Source organism: Trichosurus vulpecula, chromosome 6 (genome assembly GCF_011100635.1).
Source record: "Trichosurus vulpecula isolate mTriVul1 chromosome 6, mTriVul1.pri, whole genome shotgun sequence".
Taxonomy (NCBI): domain Eukaryota; kingdom Metazoa; phylum Chordata; class Mammalia; order Diprotodontia; family Phalangeridae; genus Trichosurus; species Trichosurus vulpecula.
Genome location: NC_050578.1, coordinates 124,830,416 through 124,852,566, shown reverse-complemented (window position 1 = coordinate 124,852,566; position 22,151 = coordinate 124,830,416). Strand labels below are relative to the sequence as shown.

Sequence of the window (22,151 nt, the reverse complement as noted above, 5' to 3'; positions counted from 1 at the left end):
GGAAAATAAAGAAAGGTGTTTTGTTTTTGTTTTTTAAGACACTTTGATCTTCATTTAGATTCCATTAGTTCCTACTATGGAGGTTGATAGTATTTTTAATCATGAGTCCTTTGAAAATGTCTTGAATCATTGAATTGCTAAGAATAGCTGTCATTCACAGTTGATCATCATACAAGATTTCTGTTACTGTGTACAGTGTTCTTCTGGTTCTGTTTATTTCACTTTGCATCAGTTTATGTAAGTCTTTCCTCATTTTTTTCTGAGATTATTGTTCTCATCATTTCTTATGGTACAATAGTATTCCATCACAATCATGTATCACAACTTCCTCAGCCCTTCCCCAATTGATGAGCATAAATCTCCATTTTCTCATTTCTCCATAAATCTCCATTTTCTTGCCACTACTTTAAGAGCTGCTATGTCTTTGTAGTTATAGGTTCTTTTCCTTTTGTTTTTTTTCCCTCTCGTTGGCTGTATAGTGATATTATTACTTCAAAGGATATGTATGCATGGTTAATAGCCCCTCGAGCATCATCCCAAATTGCTCTCCAGAATGGTTGAATCACTTAACAACTCCCCTAACAATGCATTTATATCTCAGTTGTCCCACATCCCTGCTAACATTTGTCATTTTCTTTATCTGTCTTATTAGCCAATCTGATAGGTGTGGGATGGTAACACAAAGTTTTTTTTTAATTCACACTTCTCTAATCAATAGTGATTTATAGCGTTTTTATATGACTATAGCTCTGATTGCTTTATCTGAAAACTGCCTATTCATATTTTTGACCATTTAACAATTGGGGAATTAATGTTTATTTATCTTTTAATTTATTAATTATTCATGACTTTTTTTTATAAATTTGAATCAGTTCTCTATATATTTGAGGAATAAGACATTTATGAGAAAAACATGCTGTAAAATTTTCAGTTATGATTACTATGTATTTACCTTCATCCTATTTCCCCATCTATCTAATGTCTCTCCTTTCACCCTGTCCATTCTCAAAAGTATTTTGCTTCTGACTACCAATGCCCCCAATTGTCTCTTCTTTCTATTAGCCACCCCCTTCTCTTATCCCCTTCCTCTCCTACTTTCCTTTAGGTTGAGATAGATTTTTACACTCAAATGAATGTGCATGTTATTCCCACTTTGAGCCAATTCAGTTAATGAGAATAAGATTTGTGTTCTCCTCCACCTCCTCAAACTTCCCCTCCACTCTAAAAGCTTTCACATTTCTTTTAGATGAGATAATTGACCCCATTATATCCCTCTCCCCTTCTTTCGGTACATTCCTCTTTATCTTCACTTATTTTTATTTTTTTTAATTTAGATATCATCCCATCACAATCAACTCACAAGCATGCCCTCTGTCTATATACTTCTTTTAACTGCCCTCATAATGAGAAAATGCTTAGGAGTTACAAGTATCATCTTCCCATGTAGGAATATAAACAATTTAACTTTATTGTGCCCTTTATGATTTATCTTTCTTGTTTATAAATTCATATTTATTTTCAGTCTTGTATTTGAAAACCAAATTTTCATTCAGTTCTGGTCTTTTCATCAGGAGTGCATGAAAGTATGCAATTTCATTGAGTATCCATTTTTTTCCACTGAAGGATTATGCTAAGTTTCGCTTGAAGGTGATTCCTGGTTGTAATCTTAGCTCCTTTGCCATCCTGAATATTATATTCTAAGACCTCTTATCTGTTAATGTAGAAGCTGCTAAATTTTACGTTATCTTATTTGTGGCTCCAAGATAATTGAATTGTTTCTTTTTGGGTGCTTATAATGATATAATCTCCTTGACCTAAGACTTCTATAATTTAGTCATAATTTTCCTGGGAGTAGTCATTTTGGGATCTCTTTCAGGAGGTAATTGGTGAATTCTTTCAATTTTTATTGTACCTTCTGGTTCTAGGATATCAGGCAGTTTCCCTTAATAATTTCTTGAAGGGTAATGTCTAACCTATTTTTGAATCATGGCTTTAAGATATTCCAATATTTCTTAATTTTTTTTCTTCTTGATCTATTTCCTAGGATACTCGTTTATCCAATGAGATATTTTATATTCCCTCTTATTTTTTCATTCTCTTGATTTTATCATTTATTGATGTCTCATGGAATCATTAGCTTCCTCTAACCCAATTCTATTTTGTAGGGAATTATTTTCTTCAGCATAATTTTGCATCACCCTTTCTATTTAGCTAATTCTACGTTTTTAAGGAGTTCTTTTCTTCAGTGAATTTTTCCCCATTTTTTCATGTGGCCAATTTTACTTTTGAGGAGTACTCCAGTGAATTTTGTATGTCTTTTATTACTTGGCCTATTCTGTTTTATAGTGTTATTTTCTTCCTTTGTTCGTGTGTGTGCGTGCGCGCGTGCGTGTGTGTGTGTGTTTGTCTTATCAATCTCTTGACTCTTTCTCCCCCATAATTTTTTCGAATAGCTCTTGTTTCTTTTTCACATTATTCTTCTACCTCTTTTACTTGATTTTTTTTAAAGTCCAGAACCCTTGTGGTTTTTAATCTGGGTGTGGAGGGAAGGGGGGGTAGGCAGGAAGAGGGACTGGGGGGTAGGCACCCTCTTCCTTCCTGGGTATTTCCTGGTCTCTTCAGCTCAAGGTGAGCGCCACGGAGCAGAATGGCACACCATCTCTGGAGGACTCCAACGGTTTGGCTCCCCAGCTCATGATTCCAGCACTTTCACGATAGCTTCATTGGCTTCTATCCTGATCTGAACCTCGGCCCGGGCTGCCTCATCTGATGCCCCCGACAGGTCCGAGTGTGCCTTTTCCAGGTTGGATCTGGCGGCCGCCACGTCCAGCATGTCCAGAGCCACGGCTTCTTCTGCCAGCAGCTGCACCGAGGAATCGGTATTCACTGTGACAGAACCACTGCTCACAAAATACTTGGTGATGGTGCCATCCTCGGCATGAACGGTCACCACGCCGGGCTTCAGCACCTGCAGGGTGGGGACGTGGGCAGCGAGGATCCCAAAGGCCCCACTCTGGGTTGGGACATCCACCTGCTTCACATTGGCCTCGTTGAAATACACCTGCGTCAGGGAGGCGAAGGTGAAGGACATCTGGCCGGGGACGCCGGCGGCGGCGGCCTGAGCGGCCTCGGCGTAGGCGCGGGCCGGAAGGGCCGCAGAGGCCGGGACGCGGGCTTGGCGCAGCAGACGGGGGCCGCAGCGGCGGAGCAGGGCGGTGGGCAGCATGGCGGCGGCGGCGGCGAGGGCGGACAGGCCGGGTGCAGCGGGAGCAGGCAAACAGGCTGCTGGGCCAAGGACGGAGAGGTGGGCCGCACCTTTTACTTGATTTTTTAAATCTTTTTTGAGCTCTTAAAGGAATTCAAACTGGACTTGAGACCAACTCATTTTTTTTTCTTTGTAGTTTCAGATACAGAATGAGTTTTTACTTCATTATCTTCTGAGTTTGTGTTTTGATCATTCCTGTCACCTCAGTAACTTTCTATGCTTAGATTCTTTTGGGGTTGTTGTTTGTTCATTTTTCCATCCTATTTCTTGAGTTTCAACCTTATGTTAAAGTTGGGCTTTGTTCATGGGGTGGAATTGTCTCAAGCCACAGGTTTTTTATGCCATTGATTTTAAAGCTAGTTTGAGGTGTTCTGTGAGTTTTCAGGTCTTCCAAGGTGTGTGATCTAAGGAGAGGTGTGTTTATTACTGTGCTGTGTTCTGCCCTGGTAGCAGTCACAGGACCCTTTTCTGTTCTGGGACTGTGACTAGGATCCCTCCTCTCCTGCTATGGCAAGCTTTGTGGTATTAGTGTTTCTATTCACCCTGGGACTGTGACCAAACCATGACTATGACCTGGACCAACCTATTGGGAATACAACACAGTCCTGCACCCAGGTCCAGCAAAAGGGCCCCTTTTATCCTCAGTGAGCTGAAAGTAGTGGAAGCTACAGCTGCAAGTGCTGATTCAATTGCCCTCAAGTTTTGCCACTAATTTGCTGTGACTAAGACTTTGCTGTCTCAGTGTGCAATGGCCTAGGATTTACTTTCACTCTGGCAGGACAAATGATTCCTACTGACCTTCTAAGTTGTCTTAGACTGGAAAATTGCTTCACTCCACCATGTTTTGGGTTCTGTTGCTCTAGAATTCATGTTAAAATTTTATTTAAAGGTGTTTAAAGGGCAATTTGGGAGAGCTCAGGTGAGACCCCAACTTTTTTCTACCATCTCAGCTTTCTGATGGTATTTCAATGCTTTCTGGTTTCAAGTCCAGGTCTCTATTCACTCTGGCCCCTTTATGCCTTATGGATAGGTTACATTCATATGCTCAGGAAGTCAAGATAGTTCTAAAGACTGTGGCTTTATGATAAAGATATTACATATATATATATATGTGTGTATGTGTATATGTATGTGTATGTATATGTATGTGTATATACATGCATATACATGTGTATATGTATGTATGTATGTGTGTGTGTGTATTTCAGAGTAGGTATGTTCTTTCACCAAAGTGCATTGTAATCTGTATTGGGATTCAGATTATAAGTTTAAAGGAGTAGACAAACTCAGAGACCTTAAATACTTTACCCAGGTTCACTCAGATAATAAATATCAAAAGTAGGATTTGAATCCATATTCACTATTCTACACTACAACATGATAAATGGATTTAATATAGTCTCCTTTGAGACACCGTTTACATGATTTCTTAGGAAACCTTTAATGTCAGACTCTGGATGTATTATCTGTGGACAGATGTTTATTTTAATTTAGACTAGAAATTAATAAATGATAGAAAGTAGAGTTGGAGTCACTAGACATTTTAAGTATTTAAAGAAAAAAACTTCCACTTTAATGATTTTTCTAAATTATTTTAAAAATCTATTTGGAGTAGACATTAATAAACATGGGACTACTTCAGAAATTAAATGCATAAAAATTAGCATCATGTCACAGACCTCTGGCATTCTGGGAAAGCATATGGAATCTTCCTCAGAATAATACATTTAAGTGCAGTAAATCCAATGTAAAAGCTATAATACTGAAAGAAAGTTACCAAAATATAGAAATATCACTGACCTCATGTTAAGTACTATTAAGAGCATTTAAAATAACCCTTTCAGATGGTTTAACATAAGGAAAACTATTAACATAATTGATTATATCATAATAAATGTTTAAAAGATCATATGATTATATCAATAGATGCAGGAAATAAAGTATTTAATAAATACTACATCCATTTCTGTTAAAACCCTTGAAAATATTGGTATAAATGGAATTTCTTCTTCAAAATGATAAAAAAAATCTCTAAAACCATCAGCAAACATTATTTGTAATGGGTCAGAGCTAAAAGCCTTTCCTGTAAGATCATTTGTGAAAAAAGGATTCCCAAAGTCACCAATATTATTCAGTATTGTACTGCAAATTCTAGCAATACCAATAATAGCAGGAAAAGAAATAGAAAGGATTAGAATAAGGAATGAGGTAATAAACTATTTCTATTTTCAGTCCACATGATGATATATTTGGAAAATCCCAAAGACTCAACTAAAAAATTTAATTGAAACTATTAATAATTTCATCAGTATAGCACAATATAAAGTAAATTCACACAAATCATGAGCATAATCATGAGAAATAAAAGTAAAAGATACCTTATTTAAAATAATTCTAGGTAGTATAAAATACCTGGGAGTATACCTGCCAAAAACAAACCCAGCAACTAAATAATTTTTTTTGATTTTATCAATAAAATCAGATTTAAATGAGTGGAAAATATCAATTGCTTATGGGTAAGCAAAGGCAATATTACAAAAATTATAATTTTACCTAAACTAATTTGTATACTCAATGCCATTCTAATTAAATCACCAAAAATCATTTTACTGAATTGGAAAAAGTTAATTACAAGATTAATTTTTAAGAACAAAAAAGTGAAGAATAGCAAAGGCAATAATGAAAAAAGTAAAGGAAGGAGATTTAGCAATAATGTAGGGTTCTGGCTAAGAAATGGAATGGAACATCAATAGAACAGAGTAGACATAAAACTTATATTGGCAACTAAACATAATGACTTTGTATTTGATAAGTGTAACGACTTAAACTTTTGGAATAAGAATTCATTTTTTCATAAAAAATGTTGAGAAACCTAGAAAGCAGTATGGTAGAAACTTGGCAAAGACCATCTCTTACACTTTTTGGTAAATGGATACATGGACTAGATTTACAGAGAAATTTTACAAGAAAATTAGAAGAACATGTAACATATTATCAGACTTATGGATAGGTGAGCAATTTATGAATGAAAAAAGACATAGCGAAGTTAGTTGTAAAATGGATTATTTCAATTAAGTGATTTTTTAAAAATGTACAAATAAAACAAATTGGGGGAAAAATATAGACAGTTTCATTGAAAAATGATCGAAGGATATGAACAGGCAGTTTTCCAGTGAAGAAATAAAAATGATTTACAGTCATACAGGAAAAAAAATGCTCTAAATCATTATTGATTAGAGAAATGCAAATTAAAACAGCTTGAGATGTCATTTGATAACTATCAGATTAGTTAAAATGATTAAAGGGGAAAGTGATAAGTGTTGGAGGGGATGAGGAAAAACGGAGTGATTAATCATTGTTGGTGGAATTGCGAACTGATGCAACCATTTTCGTGAGCAATCTATAATTATGCACAAAGAATTATTAAACTGCCTTACCCTTTGACCCAGCAATATCACTAGTAGGTTTATTTCCAAAGATGATTAGGGGAAAAGGGAAAGAACTTCTCTGTTCTGAAGTGTTTATAGCGGCTCTCTTTGTGGTGACAAACAACAACAACAACTGGAAATTATGAAGGTGAACATCAATTGGGGAATGGTTGAACAAATTTTGGGATGTGATTGGGATGGAATACTATTATGCAATAAGAAATGAAGAACTCAATTATCTTAGAAAAACACAGAAAGATGCACAAAATAATTAAAAGTGAAATGAGAATAACCAAGAAAACATTATACAAAATAACAGTAATATTAAGAATGACTTTGAGCAAAAAAATCATTTGGATTATTATAACTAACAAAATTAACTCTAAAGGGCATATGAAGAAAGATGCTATCTGCATCTAGAAAAATAACTAATAAATTGATAATTTTATGTACCTTTACCTATTTGTGTTTAATTGTAGCCATCTGTGAGGGAGAGAAGAAAAAATTTACTTGAAAAGGTTATTATATATTTAAAAGAAATGGTAATTTGTACATAATGGATTTGCACTTTCATTTGCAATCATTTTTTTATTATACTTTGTTATGAAATTGCTTGTTTTATTCCATAAATTTAAAATAAAATAAAGTGTGAGGAGAAAAAAAATGCACAGATTATAAAAAAATAAAATGATGTCTACAGTAAAACATTTCAATGGTCTGATTGATGTGTGTTCTTTCATCATCAGTTAGAATTGCAACCCAACTATACTGTCTCACCCCCATTTAAATCTTGTCAATGGCTTCCCATAAATTATCCACAGGAATGCTGCCTAACATACTAGTATCCTTCTTTTTGACCATGGTATTCTAGATGTAGATCTGGTCATTACACACGTGCAAAATGTGGGAGAAGGAGGGATTTATGGCATGGAGACCAACTTAAAGACTATTACAATAATAGAGACTTTGTTACTTATTTCAAGTCATCACTATTACCAAATCTTCAGTTGTTTTCTATGAAAAATTAGTGGATTGGGTTAAATGATTTTCCAAATACTCTGCTAGCTCTTATATTTGATGATTCTCTATGTCTTAGATGAAAAATCTTTTAATTTTAAATATGATAAACATTCCAATGATCTGTCACCTAAAATGAATTCTGTTATAAATGTGCTTTCAATAACAATTCTACAGCTAAACCAACAATTCTATTTTATTAATAATCCCAATTTTAATTAATCCTGTTAAGATATCCTCTTTAATAAACTACTGAAAACAAAATAATAAGCATTGTTGTATATGTCACACTATATTATGTTGACTCAGTTTTACAAAGATCCATTAATCAAATATTCCCAAAGACTTTCACATAGCACACAGAATATGTACAAACTATAAAAAGAGCTCACTGGACAAAAAATAGTACCTGCATAAATAATGAGTTACTTCTGTTACTTATAGCAGAGTATTATAATTACATTGTCAAGATTGATTTTAAATATTGACCTGTTTGTCTGTGAAAGAATTTCTAAGTACAACTGTGACTTTAGCCCTCCACTCTATCTCTGATTCTTTGACACCACACAAATAAACAAATATCTGCTGGTCTCTATATAGTGTTTCTTGGTAGAAAGATAGCAAAACTTCAAATGGCTGGCACAAGTACACATGCAAAAATGATTTACTATTTAAAGTCTTTGAAGGAAGATTGTTCCATAAGTTAAAAGTCTTAGGAAATTATAGTCCAAACCTAGCATCTGCTTTGAGGTATTACCTCATAAAATGACTCATTTCCCTAACCTTAAAAATTCCCAGATATTGTGAATCTTTTTTTATGTTTACACCCAGAAACAAGAAACATCAGCAACCCTAGTTAGTATGCTATTATATAAATCAATATGGTTGAATGGATGGAGCCATTTGACCTAGGGTTAAACAGACCTTATGTTTAGACTACTTTGAACATTTTCAAGTCACCTATCTCTGGGTAAATTATTCTCTGAGCCTCAGTAATATCATTAATAAAATAAGGGTAATAATAACACCAAATCTACAAGGTTGTTATGAGAGCATATTAAAGAGCCATGTAACTAGTCAACATTCTTTTTTTTAAATTGTTGCTGTCATACCAAGATATAAGGAAAAAGAAGTTGGAGGATTTCTTACCATTTACTAAGCTACATTTCACTTTTTTCTTTGTCCTTTGGAAATAAGAATTTATCAGGAAAATGTGATCCTATATTATAATTTAATTAAAAATATTTCTTTAAAGAGACCATGTTGTTCAAATAATTTTAGAGGATATGTAACTACTATCATGGAAACATCTGTTAAATAATTACTGTGAAACATGGTGTATAAAATTCACCTCCAAAAATAAAGCTCTTCTATTCAGTCTATTCCATAAAAATCAAAAAATGAAAAATAAGTATTAAACTGTCCTTTCTCACCATCCTTAAGCAAATATGAATTTCAGAAAAAAAAACCTTCTAATAGGGAAAATAGGGTAGGCCAGATTTCTGAGAAGTCCACATGGTAAAAGTTAAAACAGAGTATCACATCTCATTTAGAATTTTTGTTGAAATAGTTGATTTTTATGAATGATTCTTATATCTTTTTTTAAAAAATGAAGTCTCATAATTTTAATATGCTTGCAAATGAGTGACTCCATGTTTCTATACGTATGTTTGCCTAAAAGAGCAAATACATTTTTGAAATGTTGAGGTGGGAACCGATGAAAGTTCTACATCTTCAGAAGCAGTAGAAAACAAAGCAACTATAACAATTTCTCACGCTTCCATCTTATTCTTCAATTGAAAAATTCAAGGTTTTGATTTTTTTATCTCCACAAATGGACCAGTGAGGTAGATAGTTTGAACATTGTTGTCCCTATGTTACAAGTGAGGAAACTGAGTCTCAGAAAGATGAAATTTAAAAAAACAATAATACGACTAATTTAAAAAGAAATAAAGTAGAATTCAGGCCTGAGTGATTGAAAAACCTGAATATTACACATTCCAACTTGTCTGTTTATGGACTGTTTTGGTTTGTGCTCCAGTGTATGGAGTAAGATTTGGACTAAATTATTATTCTTATTAGAATTTAGAGCAGGAGCTATTAAACGTTTTGTGTGCCTTGGACTCCTTTGCCAGTCTGTTGAAACCTATAGGGACTTTCTCTGAGTAAGGTTTTTAAATAATTTAAGGAACTACTAAATTTTAGTCACAGGTTAGTGAAAATAAAGATACAATTTTAATTCAACAAAATCCATGTACCTTCAACAATTTATCCATTCACTCCAGGTTAAGAATCCCAGTCCAAAAAAACTTCAATCCAATAAATGTTTATTAATTACCTACAATGTGCCAGGCACTGGATTAAGCATTGGGGATTCAATTAATGAAAAGATAGAGTCAGAGCTTACAATACAGAAGAGATAATACACAAAATGAGGAAGTAAAGGGAGGATGGACAGACACTAAGGGTTAACTGAGGCAGAAGCATTTTTTGCCCCTTATGGAGTTGAAAGCAGGCAGAGCAGCAGATGGAAAGTGATATGTGAAGAGCAAATCCCTGATTAAGAGTTACCCCAAATCTCTTTATGGCATTTCTGACTTTTTAAATTACGAAATTACCAAGTATCATCAGAAAAGAGAAATGGTGACAGGGCATGTGTAGTTGAGAGAAATCATTATTAAATAACCAGTTACTGGAGAGATACAGAGTTATTTTCTTTTTATGGAAATCTCTGCCCTTGCCTCAAAATTTACCCCACCTAAAACATCTTATCTATGTGGAGTTGTTGCCCCACTCAACTAGAGAACTTTAAAAAAGAATTTAAGTTGAATTCTGGCCCATTGTGTTCTACTCACATTAGGTGGGCATCGTTATCTAGACTACTCAAGGCTGGGGGTGGTCTGGAAGTAAATGACATAATCAAAGTCATATCCCCTAATCCTTCATTTGAATAGATTCACCTCTCATTACAATATTCATTCTTCTCACCAATTTTTTTATTATTTTTATTTTATTTTAGACTCAAAGGCCAGAATACAAATATAGAATAAAGAAACAAAACATATCATAAATTTAAATATTGAAATATTAAATACAAAGTAAGAAGGAAAAACAAAGCATGTCCTGTGCATAGCAGAATGTAAAAGAGGATTCAAAATATGTAACAATAATATTTTTTACTTCTAGAAAGCCTGTATGATAAATAATACACTTTGTGTTGAGCATTGCCTATCTTTTCTTTCTTTCCTTATGAGTTTTCTTTTGTTCTTTCCTGTGCAGTTTTTTTTTTACTTTGTTCTTTTTTCCCTCTCCTCAAGCCCCCCAGAAGGCTACAATAAGGTTTGGATATGTTTCTCGGTAACTATAGATATATGCCTACACATATACATATATGCCTGCATATATAGACCTATACTTTCCCAAACATACTCTACTCCTGATCTTTGTTTTTATGTTTGTACATATCTCTTGTTTCCTGTCCCTCCTGACTCCCCTACTTTACTTTTACCCACTACCTCACCCTCCTATTATTGCCTACGCCCCTCCAAGGATCCCTCCTCTATCTTCCCATTTCCATAAATCTAAACACCCCTATATACCCCTTTTTTACCTATTCCCTCATTCTCCCCTCCAAAAATCCATCCATTGTCCTCTGCCCTATGCCCCTACCATTTTATTTCTTCTAAATTTAGAAGACTTTTATTGTCTTCTAAATATACATATGTATTATTCCCTCTTAAACCCATGCCTACTGAAAGTAGTTTACCATCTAATTCCTCTGTATCCATTCTTCTTCTTCCACCTCATTTGTATAAAATAATTACTCTTTTTAGCTGCCCCCAAATGATTTTACCTTTTAAATTCATATCATAGGTTTATCCCAATCTTTTTTAGGAGGTCACTAATTATTAATAAGAATCTTAGACATACATTTTACACATATAAAAGGTAAACAGTCTGGCCTTATCAATCCCATATAATTGGTATATATCTTATGTTTTTCTTGGTTCTTGTATGTCAGATCTTCTATTAAGTTCAGGATTTTTTAACAAAGTCTTGAAAGTCTGAGACCATATCGAATGTCCATTTTTTTTCATTCAGGATAATACTTAACATTGCACCATATGATATTATGGCCAGAACCCCAGTTCTTTTGCTCTTCGATATAATGTGTTCCAAGACCTGCAGCACTTTAACATCTCTGCTGCTAGGTCCTGTAAAATTCTAATTGTGGCACCATCATATTTAAATTGTTTTAATCTTGATGATTTTAATATATGATCCTTGAGCTGGGGGTTTCAGAATTTGACAATGATATTTCTATGAATTTTCCTTATAGGATCTCTTTTAAGAGGTAATTGATGGATTGTTTTCTGTTTCTACTTCCCTGATTTGTTCTGATGCTTCAGGGAATTTTTCTTTAATTATTTCTTGTATTTTTGTGTCAAGATTTATTTTTTGATCATAACTTTCAATTAGTCTGATTATTTTTATATTTTCTCTTCTTTGTCTATTCTCTTTATCTATTATCTATCTATGTTATTTTTCCTATGTTTCACTCTCTCTTCTATTTTTTCATTATTCATATTTTAATCATTTCTTGATCTCTTATAATTTCACTGGCTTCACTTTGCCCAATTTTAATTTTCAAGGTGTCATTTTTCTCCTTAAGATTCTGGATCTTCTTTTCTAATTGGTTGGGTTTCCTTTCATAACCTTCTTGTTTTTCTTAGATTATTTTTACTTGTTTATTTATAGTTAGTTTTTCCTCCATCTCTGTCATTTGATTTTTAAAGTCTTTTTGAAGACCTTCTATAAATTCCTTTTGGGCAGGGGACCATTTGATGTTACTCTTTGGGGGGTACTTTACTTCAATATCCCCCTCTGAAGATGAACTTCAGTCATTTTTGTTCCTTTCATAGATTTCTATGGTTAGATTCTTTCTCCTTTGCTGGTGCATTTTCCATTGTAATAGCTTGATTTTTGCAATCACCTCTAGCCCTGGGGCATGGGAAATGATGCCTCTTGCCCCAGCTCTTCAGTTCTCCCTTCTAGCCTGGAACTCAAGTGCCAAACCTCCAACTTTCTGTAAGTGCCCATAGCCAAGGGTTTTCTGCCCCACTGCTTCTACATTTACCAGGCATGTGTTGGTTCCTTCTCTCCTCCCTCCCACCCCAGCACTCGTCACAGAGCAGCTGGGTCTGGTGTTCCTCATCAGCAGAGGTTCTCTTAATCTTCCAGGGCTCAAATGCCCAACTCCCCTCACTATCCTGGGGTGAAAAGTTCCTGTTGCTGGATCCAAGGCAGCCTCTCAAACCAACTAACCCCAGGATGTGCAGCTTGTTGTTTAAGTGGCTTGTAGCTTGTTAAAACAGAACCTAGCCTGGAGATGTTTAAGTCTTCTCAGGGACTAAACATGGTCCTGAGATTTTTCTTCTCAAGTTGTCCCATAAAGACCCTGGTTGTACCCCTATTCTTCTTTGTTTCCACCCACACTTTATTCACCATAAGGTGCTATTTGAACTCTTTTTGTGGGGGAAATCCTGTGAGCTTGGAATTTTCTGACCTACTCCACCATCTTCCCAGAATTCTCATTGATTGTTAACCAATAAGAGTTGATTGTCGCTTATCAGGAATGCCCACATTTCCAAGAGCATATAAGCATATGATCATGATTCCTCCTTGATTGTTGAAAGGAGCCAATAAGCCCATTTTGTTTATTACTTGCTAAGCACAGTAAATAAATTCCATTATAACTTACTTAGAAACTCTGTCTCTAGGAAATTTTTACTCACCACTTTAGTGACAAATTGCCTTAAACTTGATGTCAAAGGTCCCAACCTATGAGGACATAGTAACGTTGCTACATAATTAACTATAGCAATGAATAACTGAACCAATGGAATGACTCCTCTGAATTTCATGACAACAACAATTTTGGCAGATACTCACTTCTATATAAGTTTTTCCAAGAAGAGTGAGCAGTCTTGCAATCTGACTTGATAGGTAAGAACTTCATCTTTTGAGTGTACTTTTCTCCTTGTTTATTAGGCATGCATAACAAGGTCTTTTTGTTGATATTCATATATGGTCTTCAAGTTTTCTGCCTCAATTTTACCTCCTTGTTTTACATAATAGTAATTTCTTATAAATTTAGTTTCTCTTCAAGCTCTATGTATGCGATGCTGTCAGTCCACATCGTTCCTGCCTTTCTTGATAAATTCCTCAGGGCAGGGACTATATTCCTTTTGCTTAATCTGTATACTGCCCAGGGGACAACACATTACAGAGAGGGGCTTAATGATGTTTGTTAATAGCTATGCATAATTTGGTTATACCCTTGGAGGTGATGGCTAAACTGAGGTTAGGGAATTATCTGTGGATTTCATTTATCTGTCTGATGTACTCTCTTCCCATTTCACATGGGTAATTGAGAGCTAACTGGCTGGGTTTCTTATCCTAAACCAGACTGACTATTCTCACAATCTGAGTGGAAAAGGTTCTGTGAGCTTTAAGACAGCTCCACTGGAGAAGAGATATTAAACTAAAATCCACTTCTAGTATAGATGTGCAGTAAATATTTCATGAAAGCACTTGAAAAAAGATAGGGACTATCCCTCAGTGTCTTGGACAAGATTGCTCTTCTCTGATAATAACTCTATATACAGTCTTTTTTGGCCTTTATACAGATGGCATGGCTGAATTTAAGAAGGGATGCTTACTATGTAACCTCAACCACACTCGAATATATAATATTGGCCTGCCTGACAAACATACAGCTAATTTAAAAAAAATGTTTTCTGATACATTACAATTGCATCCTTTCAAGTGAAAAAAAAAAACTTCTTTTCTCCATGTCTTTAATTTAGGACTCAGTGTTTGTAGGGCTTATATTTATGTTCAAGGTGCCAATAAACATGTTTTCCATTGAAGTAGTTTGATTTCCATAGATGGATTTTTTTGAATTTTTCAATACAAATCCTTGAAATTAGACTTTTAAAATAGGAACTCTTTGAATGTGTTTAATGTCTTCAACTTCTTGAAATTGGGATTAAGATATAAGGTTCAATTCAGTGGTCTAACAGAAGGATTTCTGGATCTAGAGACACAAAACCTCTTTATTTAAATCCAACTTTGCCAGTTGCTGCCTATGTAATCCTGAAAACATTCCTTCCTTTCTGTGGACCTCAGGTCCCTCATTTAAAAAGGGAGGATATTGGGCCAAATAATTTAAAAGATTCCTTCCTCTGCTAAAACTATGATTCTAGAATCTAATTAATTTTTGTTATTAGTATTATTAAAGATCTCATCTCCAAAGGCCTGAATTAAGAGCTTGGAATACAAATACATGCACACACACACACACACACACACACACATACACAAACATGCAAATGCACACAGAGTATCTGCCCTGAAGGAATTTACATTCTATAAGAAAACAAGGAGAGGGGATTATTAAATATTTAAATAGAAAACAATATACATATAATCTGAGGAGGAAAAGGGATTGCTAATAATTAAAGGCACTGGGAAATGTTTACTACGGGAGGAGAGTGTTGCATGCAGTGAGCCTGGAAGAAATTTGGGATTCTAAGAGACAGTATGAGGAGGGAAAGTGATATAAGTGCCAGGAGGGGGAAGAGGCCTGCTTAAAGGAATAGAGTTAGGAGACAGAAAGTTATATTTAGGGAAGAGCAACAGGAACATTGTGACAGGACACTGAGTGAGTGATGGGAAGTAATTTTCAATAAGCCTGGAAAGGTAACTCTGAACATCTGTCCTATACCACGTGTAACTATTTTGATCAATAACAGACATTTCATAGGGCCAATGACTTAAGCGTGTTTGTTATTGCTCCAATTTCTGAGATGCTATAGCTTTTTTGTCTCTTGAAGACAAGGAAAGCAAGCAATTACAAAAGAAATGTTTGCTTGGCAGGTACCTAAGGTTACAATGCAAGTTAGTGTTGTTTCTAACGAGGTCTTACAGCTGGGATATTTTGGGAAACTGGTACCTACTCAGGATCAAACTTAAAGTAGTTCCTACCATTAAGGAAACAGACCATTTTTAGTAGTTAGATGATTTTTAAAATGTTATAATAGCTCTATTAACCAATTCTTTTGCAAAACACACACACACACACACACACACACACACACACACACACGCATGAAACTTTCTCTTAAAACCTGTGTTCCTCAAGGTGTACTTATATTTTCTCTCCTGTAAGTCAATTTAATCCAAGGAGGAGAAAGCAGTTCTCTATAATTGCTGGGAAATTAAATATGGATAGGTTCTAAGGGAAATAAAAGAGATAGTTGGGCAGTGTCTTTTAGGCTTTGAAAAATGAGAATTTTAAAAAATCACAAAGAAGCAATAATATTTTAACTTCTTAAGTGAAAAACAAAGTTTTTTTTCTTAAGCAAATTTACTTAGGAAAAATGGTTCTTGCTATTTCAGCTGCTAATAAATAATGCTCTTTAAAAGCTTACATTTTATTTTTAAAATTTAACTGGATTTTTGATATTATCCATTTAGTTGCTGAACCTAACAATGCAGATAATAACCTGTCTTTGCCTCATCCCCATGTTTTGGGACTTTTATCCCTGTGTTTCCATAATTTCACCATAAAGGAGGTTACTCAACATACCGGAAGCTTTCCCTTCTTTACTTGACAAGGTTTACTAATGGAAGACACATTTTGTGTGTTTGTGTGTTTGTATTTATTTCAGCCTATGAAACAAACAAAAATAAGTAAGTAAATACTAATAGAAAACAAAAGCATGTTTGAAATGACCTCCCATTACGTGGGGGAAAAATCTCAGTTAATCCAAAGGGAATGAGAATATTTCTGAATAAGCTTTGTGACAATGAATTATCATGTCCCAACTAAATTTTTAAATTATAGTCAGACATAAATCCAGCTCACAATTAACAAACATTGAAAGGCAGTAATCTCTGAGAAATACAAATATATTACTTAAAACTATGAAAATTGTCCGAGGAATTAAAAACACACACAGAAATATACACACATCTCACTGCCATCTGGACACCCCATGAGCTAATTCTAAAAAGAAAAGTGGGAGTTGGGGGGAGTCACGATAATTGCAAATCCTCAAGGAATAGGAAAACTTTTTTGAGTCTCTTGTCCACAGAAAGCTCTGGAAAAGATGAACATATTCGTTCATTAACATAAAAAAGCTTATTCAAGTTGATGAAGGAGAGTCTAAAGCCTTGTGACAGTCCAAAGGGCATTGCCCTTGGTAGATTAAATTTAGCAAGAATAAACTCTTTAATGACTAAAGAGGCTTTCAGGAATCATTGAATGTCAAATGTCTCTAGGCTCTCAAATTGACTTGTCCATTCAAGTATGAATGAGTTGAATCCAGAATAATATATATGCCATTGTGCCTGATTAGTTACTTAGAAATTTCTTTATAAAGTCACAGTAAAGTGTTGGCTTAGCTTAAAACTCATACAGTGCCTGTCACAGGATGTATGCAACCACAGCAATTTCTAACAATTAGTAAAACTAGGGAAAATGAAAGCAAGCAAAAGTGATAATATAATTTTATATTAGATTTAACAAATACTAAATGCATACTTTTTACAGAGCAGTTTTGTTGATGTGTTAATAGCAATGAACTTAATAAGCTCCCATTAAATTTGTTAGTTTTCTAACCCATATTTCACATATTATTTTCTATATTCAAATGTTTACAAAATCCAGAGGTAGAGAAGCAGGGAAGTAGAGGAGAAAGAGAATTGGATTTAGAAATTCAAAGACTTGATCTGGAGTCATAGCTACGTAAGGGAGCATAAAAAATGAAGGCATTTGATTTCTTGGAGCCTCAGGATTGTTTCTTTTTTCCACGTGTGAAATGAGGACAATGCACAACTAAAAATGTTGTTCTGAAGAAAGCGCTTTGCAAAACATAAAATGCAAGGCAAATATGAGCTCTTAGGATGTTGAATAGAAAGCATAGATAGAGAGAGAGATAGAGAGATAGATAGATAGATAGAAAAAATAGACATAGATATAGATAGATATGTACATGTATGGACACATGCCCATTCTACAAGAAATTTTTAAAACTGTATTGGCTATATATCATTTATTTAGATTTCTTTTTCAAACTTCGGTTTGCTTTTTATGTTAGAGATGAACAAAATAAATATTGTCTGATTTTGAAATCCCCCCGCCAATAAAAATTAATCATAGCTAAATAGTAGATTTCATCTTTAGCAGTACTATTTTTTCTGGCACTAGAATGCAGCACTAATGGATTTGAATAATTGAAGGATGCATGAACTTTCAGGCCACTTTTTCCTAACTTCAATTATTCATATTTAAAATAAAATGAACAGAAACCAAAAAAATACCTCCCCAAAATATTCAGATGTTGTAGTGGGAGTTAGGGATATTTTATTTCAGTCATCCAAAATAATCATTTGTGGTAACTAAATCCATCTGCCAATTTAAAACTTTCAATTGATTTTCTGTTAGTAAAAACTCCAGAGAGAGTATTTATAACTAAAAGAGGAAGTTTTTGACCTTGAAAAATAAACAATTAGTAAAAGTTTACAAAGATAGCTTACCATATATCTTGGCTAATGCTTTCAATGCCTTGTAATATACTTTTTCTCTCTTTCACCTATTGAGTTCCTATCCAGAATTTCTAATACAATTTAAACCTCAGTTCTTCTAATCATCCTTTCTCTTCCTCTCAGTTGACATTGACCTTAAAGGAACATAGGTGGCATCGTTGATAGAGCAGTGGATCTATAGTTAGGAATATCTAAGTACAAATTCTTCTAAACACATTTTTTGAAATGCAAAAATATATATTTTGGTTTTCTTTATTGATTTTTTGTGAAATTATGTTTTGCTTCATAAAACATAGAAAAATCCAATACTCAGTCATCCAAAATTCCAATGTGATAAATTGCTAACTTACATATTTGTAGTACAATTAAAAGCATACTTTGTGAAGTTAGGCTACCACATACTGTTACTATAATCAAATCTCTTTAGTACAAACCTTATTGTACTTGAATATTACATATAATCACATGTATCCAAAATGACTCTAGTAAATCACTTTTGTTTGCCTCAGTTTCCTCAATGGTAAAATTAGGCAAAAAAAATCCCAACTCTGAGAGCTGCTGTGAGGATCAAATGAAATGATATTGTAATGTGCTTAGCACTACCTACCTAGGTAGATGCTTAATAAATGTTTCTTTCCTTCCTTCCACTCGGGTTCTCATGTAATATTTTTTCACTTACATCTGGCATTTATGCACTATTTTATATTGCAGTTATGTGGAATTATTCATAGAATTATATAACCTGATAGAAGAGACCTTGACTTTCTTGCCCAATCATATCCAAAAGGAATTTCCGTTCTAACATACCTGGCAAGTGGCCATCCAGCTGCTGCTTTGAGGAAATGCATCATTAGATCTAAACTGTAGGGTGTTATTCTTAAATCAAGCCTGTGTTTTCCTCTTTATGGCTCCTACATATTATTTCTGGTTGTATCATTTGTAGCCAAAAAGAGACATGGCTAATGCCTCTTCCACATTATAGCCATTCACATACTTGAAGAAAGATAATATGTTACTCTAAATTTTCTCTTCTCTAGGCTAAATCTCTCCAGTTCTTCCAACTGATCATATTGCTTTTTCCCCCTGACTAGACTACACTAGCCTCTATGAAATGTGTGCTCATCTTATCTAGCACTGACCAGAGAGCCTGGTACATATTAGAATATATAAGCCCAAGATTTATGATGGACTGCAATGACTACCTAATCCAGGCTCATTCATCCCTTTATAGATGAAACCAAGGTCCACCATGATGAAGTAATTTGTCCCGGGACACAAATGGCTATAGATTATAGATTCAGGTTCTTAATACAGTTTTCATTCATTGAGTTGTATGCTATACTTAAGTATAACAACATTTCAGCTTTACATATAAATTTGGAATTTATGAAATATTTTAATGTACATATCTCACATGAGGAGAGGGGTAAGTATATGAGTAGAGAAATTTCTGCATGGAAAATAAGGTTGGCTGTCATGTTCTGAAAATGAGAGAATGTACAGCTTGAATGATTCCCTCATATACATGCAGTACCAAGACATCTACACCCAAACTCCCAATATGTTGAAGAAACTTACCTATGTAAGATCTAGGAGAGGAAGTGAGCAAGAATGTGAGGGTATGAGTATTTTGAAATCTGTGCCTTTGGAGGGAATATCTATGTTGATGAAATCACAGATAAAATGAAGTATTTTTATGATTTATAGAAAGAACATCACAGTCAATATGTAACTGGTCTAATCACTACTGAATCAAAGTTTTTTTAGGGGAAGAAGAGGTTTGGCAAATGTGTTTTTGAGAAACTTTAGACATATAATTAGCATAAAAGAATGACCTAATTCTTATATCCTTGCTCTAATTTGTCTTTAGAACTAAAATATTTCAATTCTTCACATATTAAGACAGAAACCAAGAGGTATCTCTTCTAGATCTGGATCAGCTACTCTTTTTGTCTCTCTCTCTCTCCTCCCTTTTTTGAGATTAAGTCTTCCTGTTTCACCTAGGTGATATTCACAGTAGCCAAAACAAGGAAAATGTGAATTATCCCATTTCTGACCTGGGCCTGCCCCTCCTAAGGGGGCCTGATGCTTCCTCCCACAGACACACACCTGAGACTTTAGTATATTGGTGCCAGACTTAATTTGAACACCCAATCACCTTTAGTCTTATATAAGATCAGAATTCTTGCGATCAAGCTGTACTTGAGCTTCAGCCTTCCAGGAACAGGAATTATAGGCATTACCACGGTAACATTTATTTCTATTTCAATCAAGCCAAATTGGAACAAATCAGAAAGTTGATGATTTATCCTTTCTTCTTCCTCCTATACAAATGCTATTGTAGTTCTACCTTAATAACAGGCTAGAAGAAAACGTTGGTAAACTGAAAATAAAGTTGCGTTTCACAAATATACTTGATTTTTAACACTGGGGAGACATGTATTCAACCTTTTAAAATAGGAACATTTCTCATCAAAGCAGAAAGCCTGTTTTAAACAAAGTTATATCTTTTGTAATTAAATACAGAAGGGATAACTAATGACTTTTATTACTGTTCATCCCTGTTGGCAAAAATTGTCTCTACTTCTTTTTAGTCATAGCATGTAAACATTAAACTTCTTAGAGACTAAAATAAGAAAAAGAAGTAACTACATCCATTTTCCCTGCATTCAATGAGTTGTATCAATGTTAGTGATTAATCAGTGAACCAACAAGCATTTTAAAAATGCTGGCTATACACCACGAACTATGCTAAGCACTAAGGTTACAAAGAAAGTCTAAAAAAACAGCCTCTGCCCCTAAGGAATTTACATTCTAATGGGAAGAAGACAACATGCAAGCAACTATAGAAATACAAGAGAAACGTACAGTGATGATGATAGTGATGGTGGTGGTGGTGGTGGTGGTGGTTGTGGTGATGATGATGATGACGATAATACACAAATATATTGCATTTTGCAGTTAATAATGTTTTTCTGTCACAGAATCTGTTAGATAGGTAGTATTGCTTTTTTGTTTTTACTGGAAATGTGATTTGCTTTGTGTAGAGAGCTCCCAGATAGGAACTCCCTCTATGAATGAAGGTGAGTATTTTCTCTGCAACTAAGTAGTCTTACAGAGTTGTGAAGATATTAAGAAGTTAAGAGACTTGACCAAGGTCACACTACCAGAAAACAGCAGAGGAGACGTGTGAACATAAGTATTTCTGATCCCAAGGTCAACTCTATTTACTATACCATGCTTGCTCTCAAAATAGGTAACAGCAAAGTTTTGTCTGTTATAGTGAAAAGGAAAAGAAAAAAACTTAGACTAAATGACTTACTTAAAAGCTGACAAGTAAATAGCGGAGTCAAGCTTTGAACTTGGGTTTTTTGACACCAATGGCACTACTTCCTGCTTCCCCCATCCCTGACCTAACACATACCAATAGATATATCCCCCCCACCACACACACACACACACACACACACACACACACACACACACACACACACACATTATGTCTGCTATATAAAACCGTTGTTGAATTGGTGGAATTTTGTCTGATCTCATAAACACACTCCAGTAGGTTACTGTTGATGAGAAACCACGACATAAATGTGCATAACCATATATGTGTTTCTTTAACTTTTGTTTCCACACATTTCATTTGAAATAAGCCAATTTTCTTTGAAAAGAATATATCATGGGATATATGTATATATACACATAAATGTGTGTGTGTGTGTGTGTGTGTGTGTGTGTGTGTGTGTGTGTACTACTAGAATTTTCAATCACAGCAAGGTACTTTAAACTCCAAAATACACCTACTTCATTTTTCTGTTCCT

General features: G+C 34.5%; 1 protein-coding gene across 1 annotated transcript; it reads right to left on the bottom strand.

Moving 5' to 3' along the window:
• Positions 1–2,592: 2,592 nt before the first annotated feature.
• On the bottom strand, positions 2,593–3,273 carry LOC118854420 (ATP synthase subunit delta, mitochondrial-like). The gene has a single exon (XM_036764782.1). The coding sequence runs from the start codon at positions 3,224–3,226 to the stop codon at positions 2,693–2,695; it is 534 nt and encodes a 177-aa protein (XP_036620677.1). The 5' UTR covers positions 3,227–3,273; the 3' UTR covers positions 2,593–2,692.
• Positions 3,274–22,151: the final 18,878 nt, after the last annotated feature.

Excerpts from the sequence above, each read along its gene's own strand:
- LOC118854420 (XM_036764782.1), bottom strand. The coding sequence starts at position 3,226 with ATGCTGCCCACCGCCCTGCTCCGCCGCTGCGGCCCCCGTCTGCTGCGC.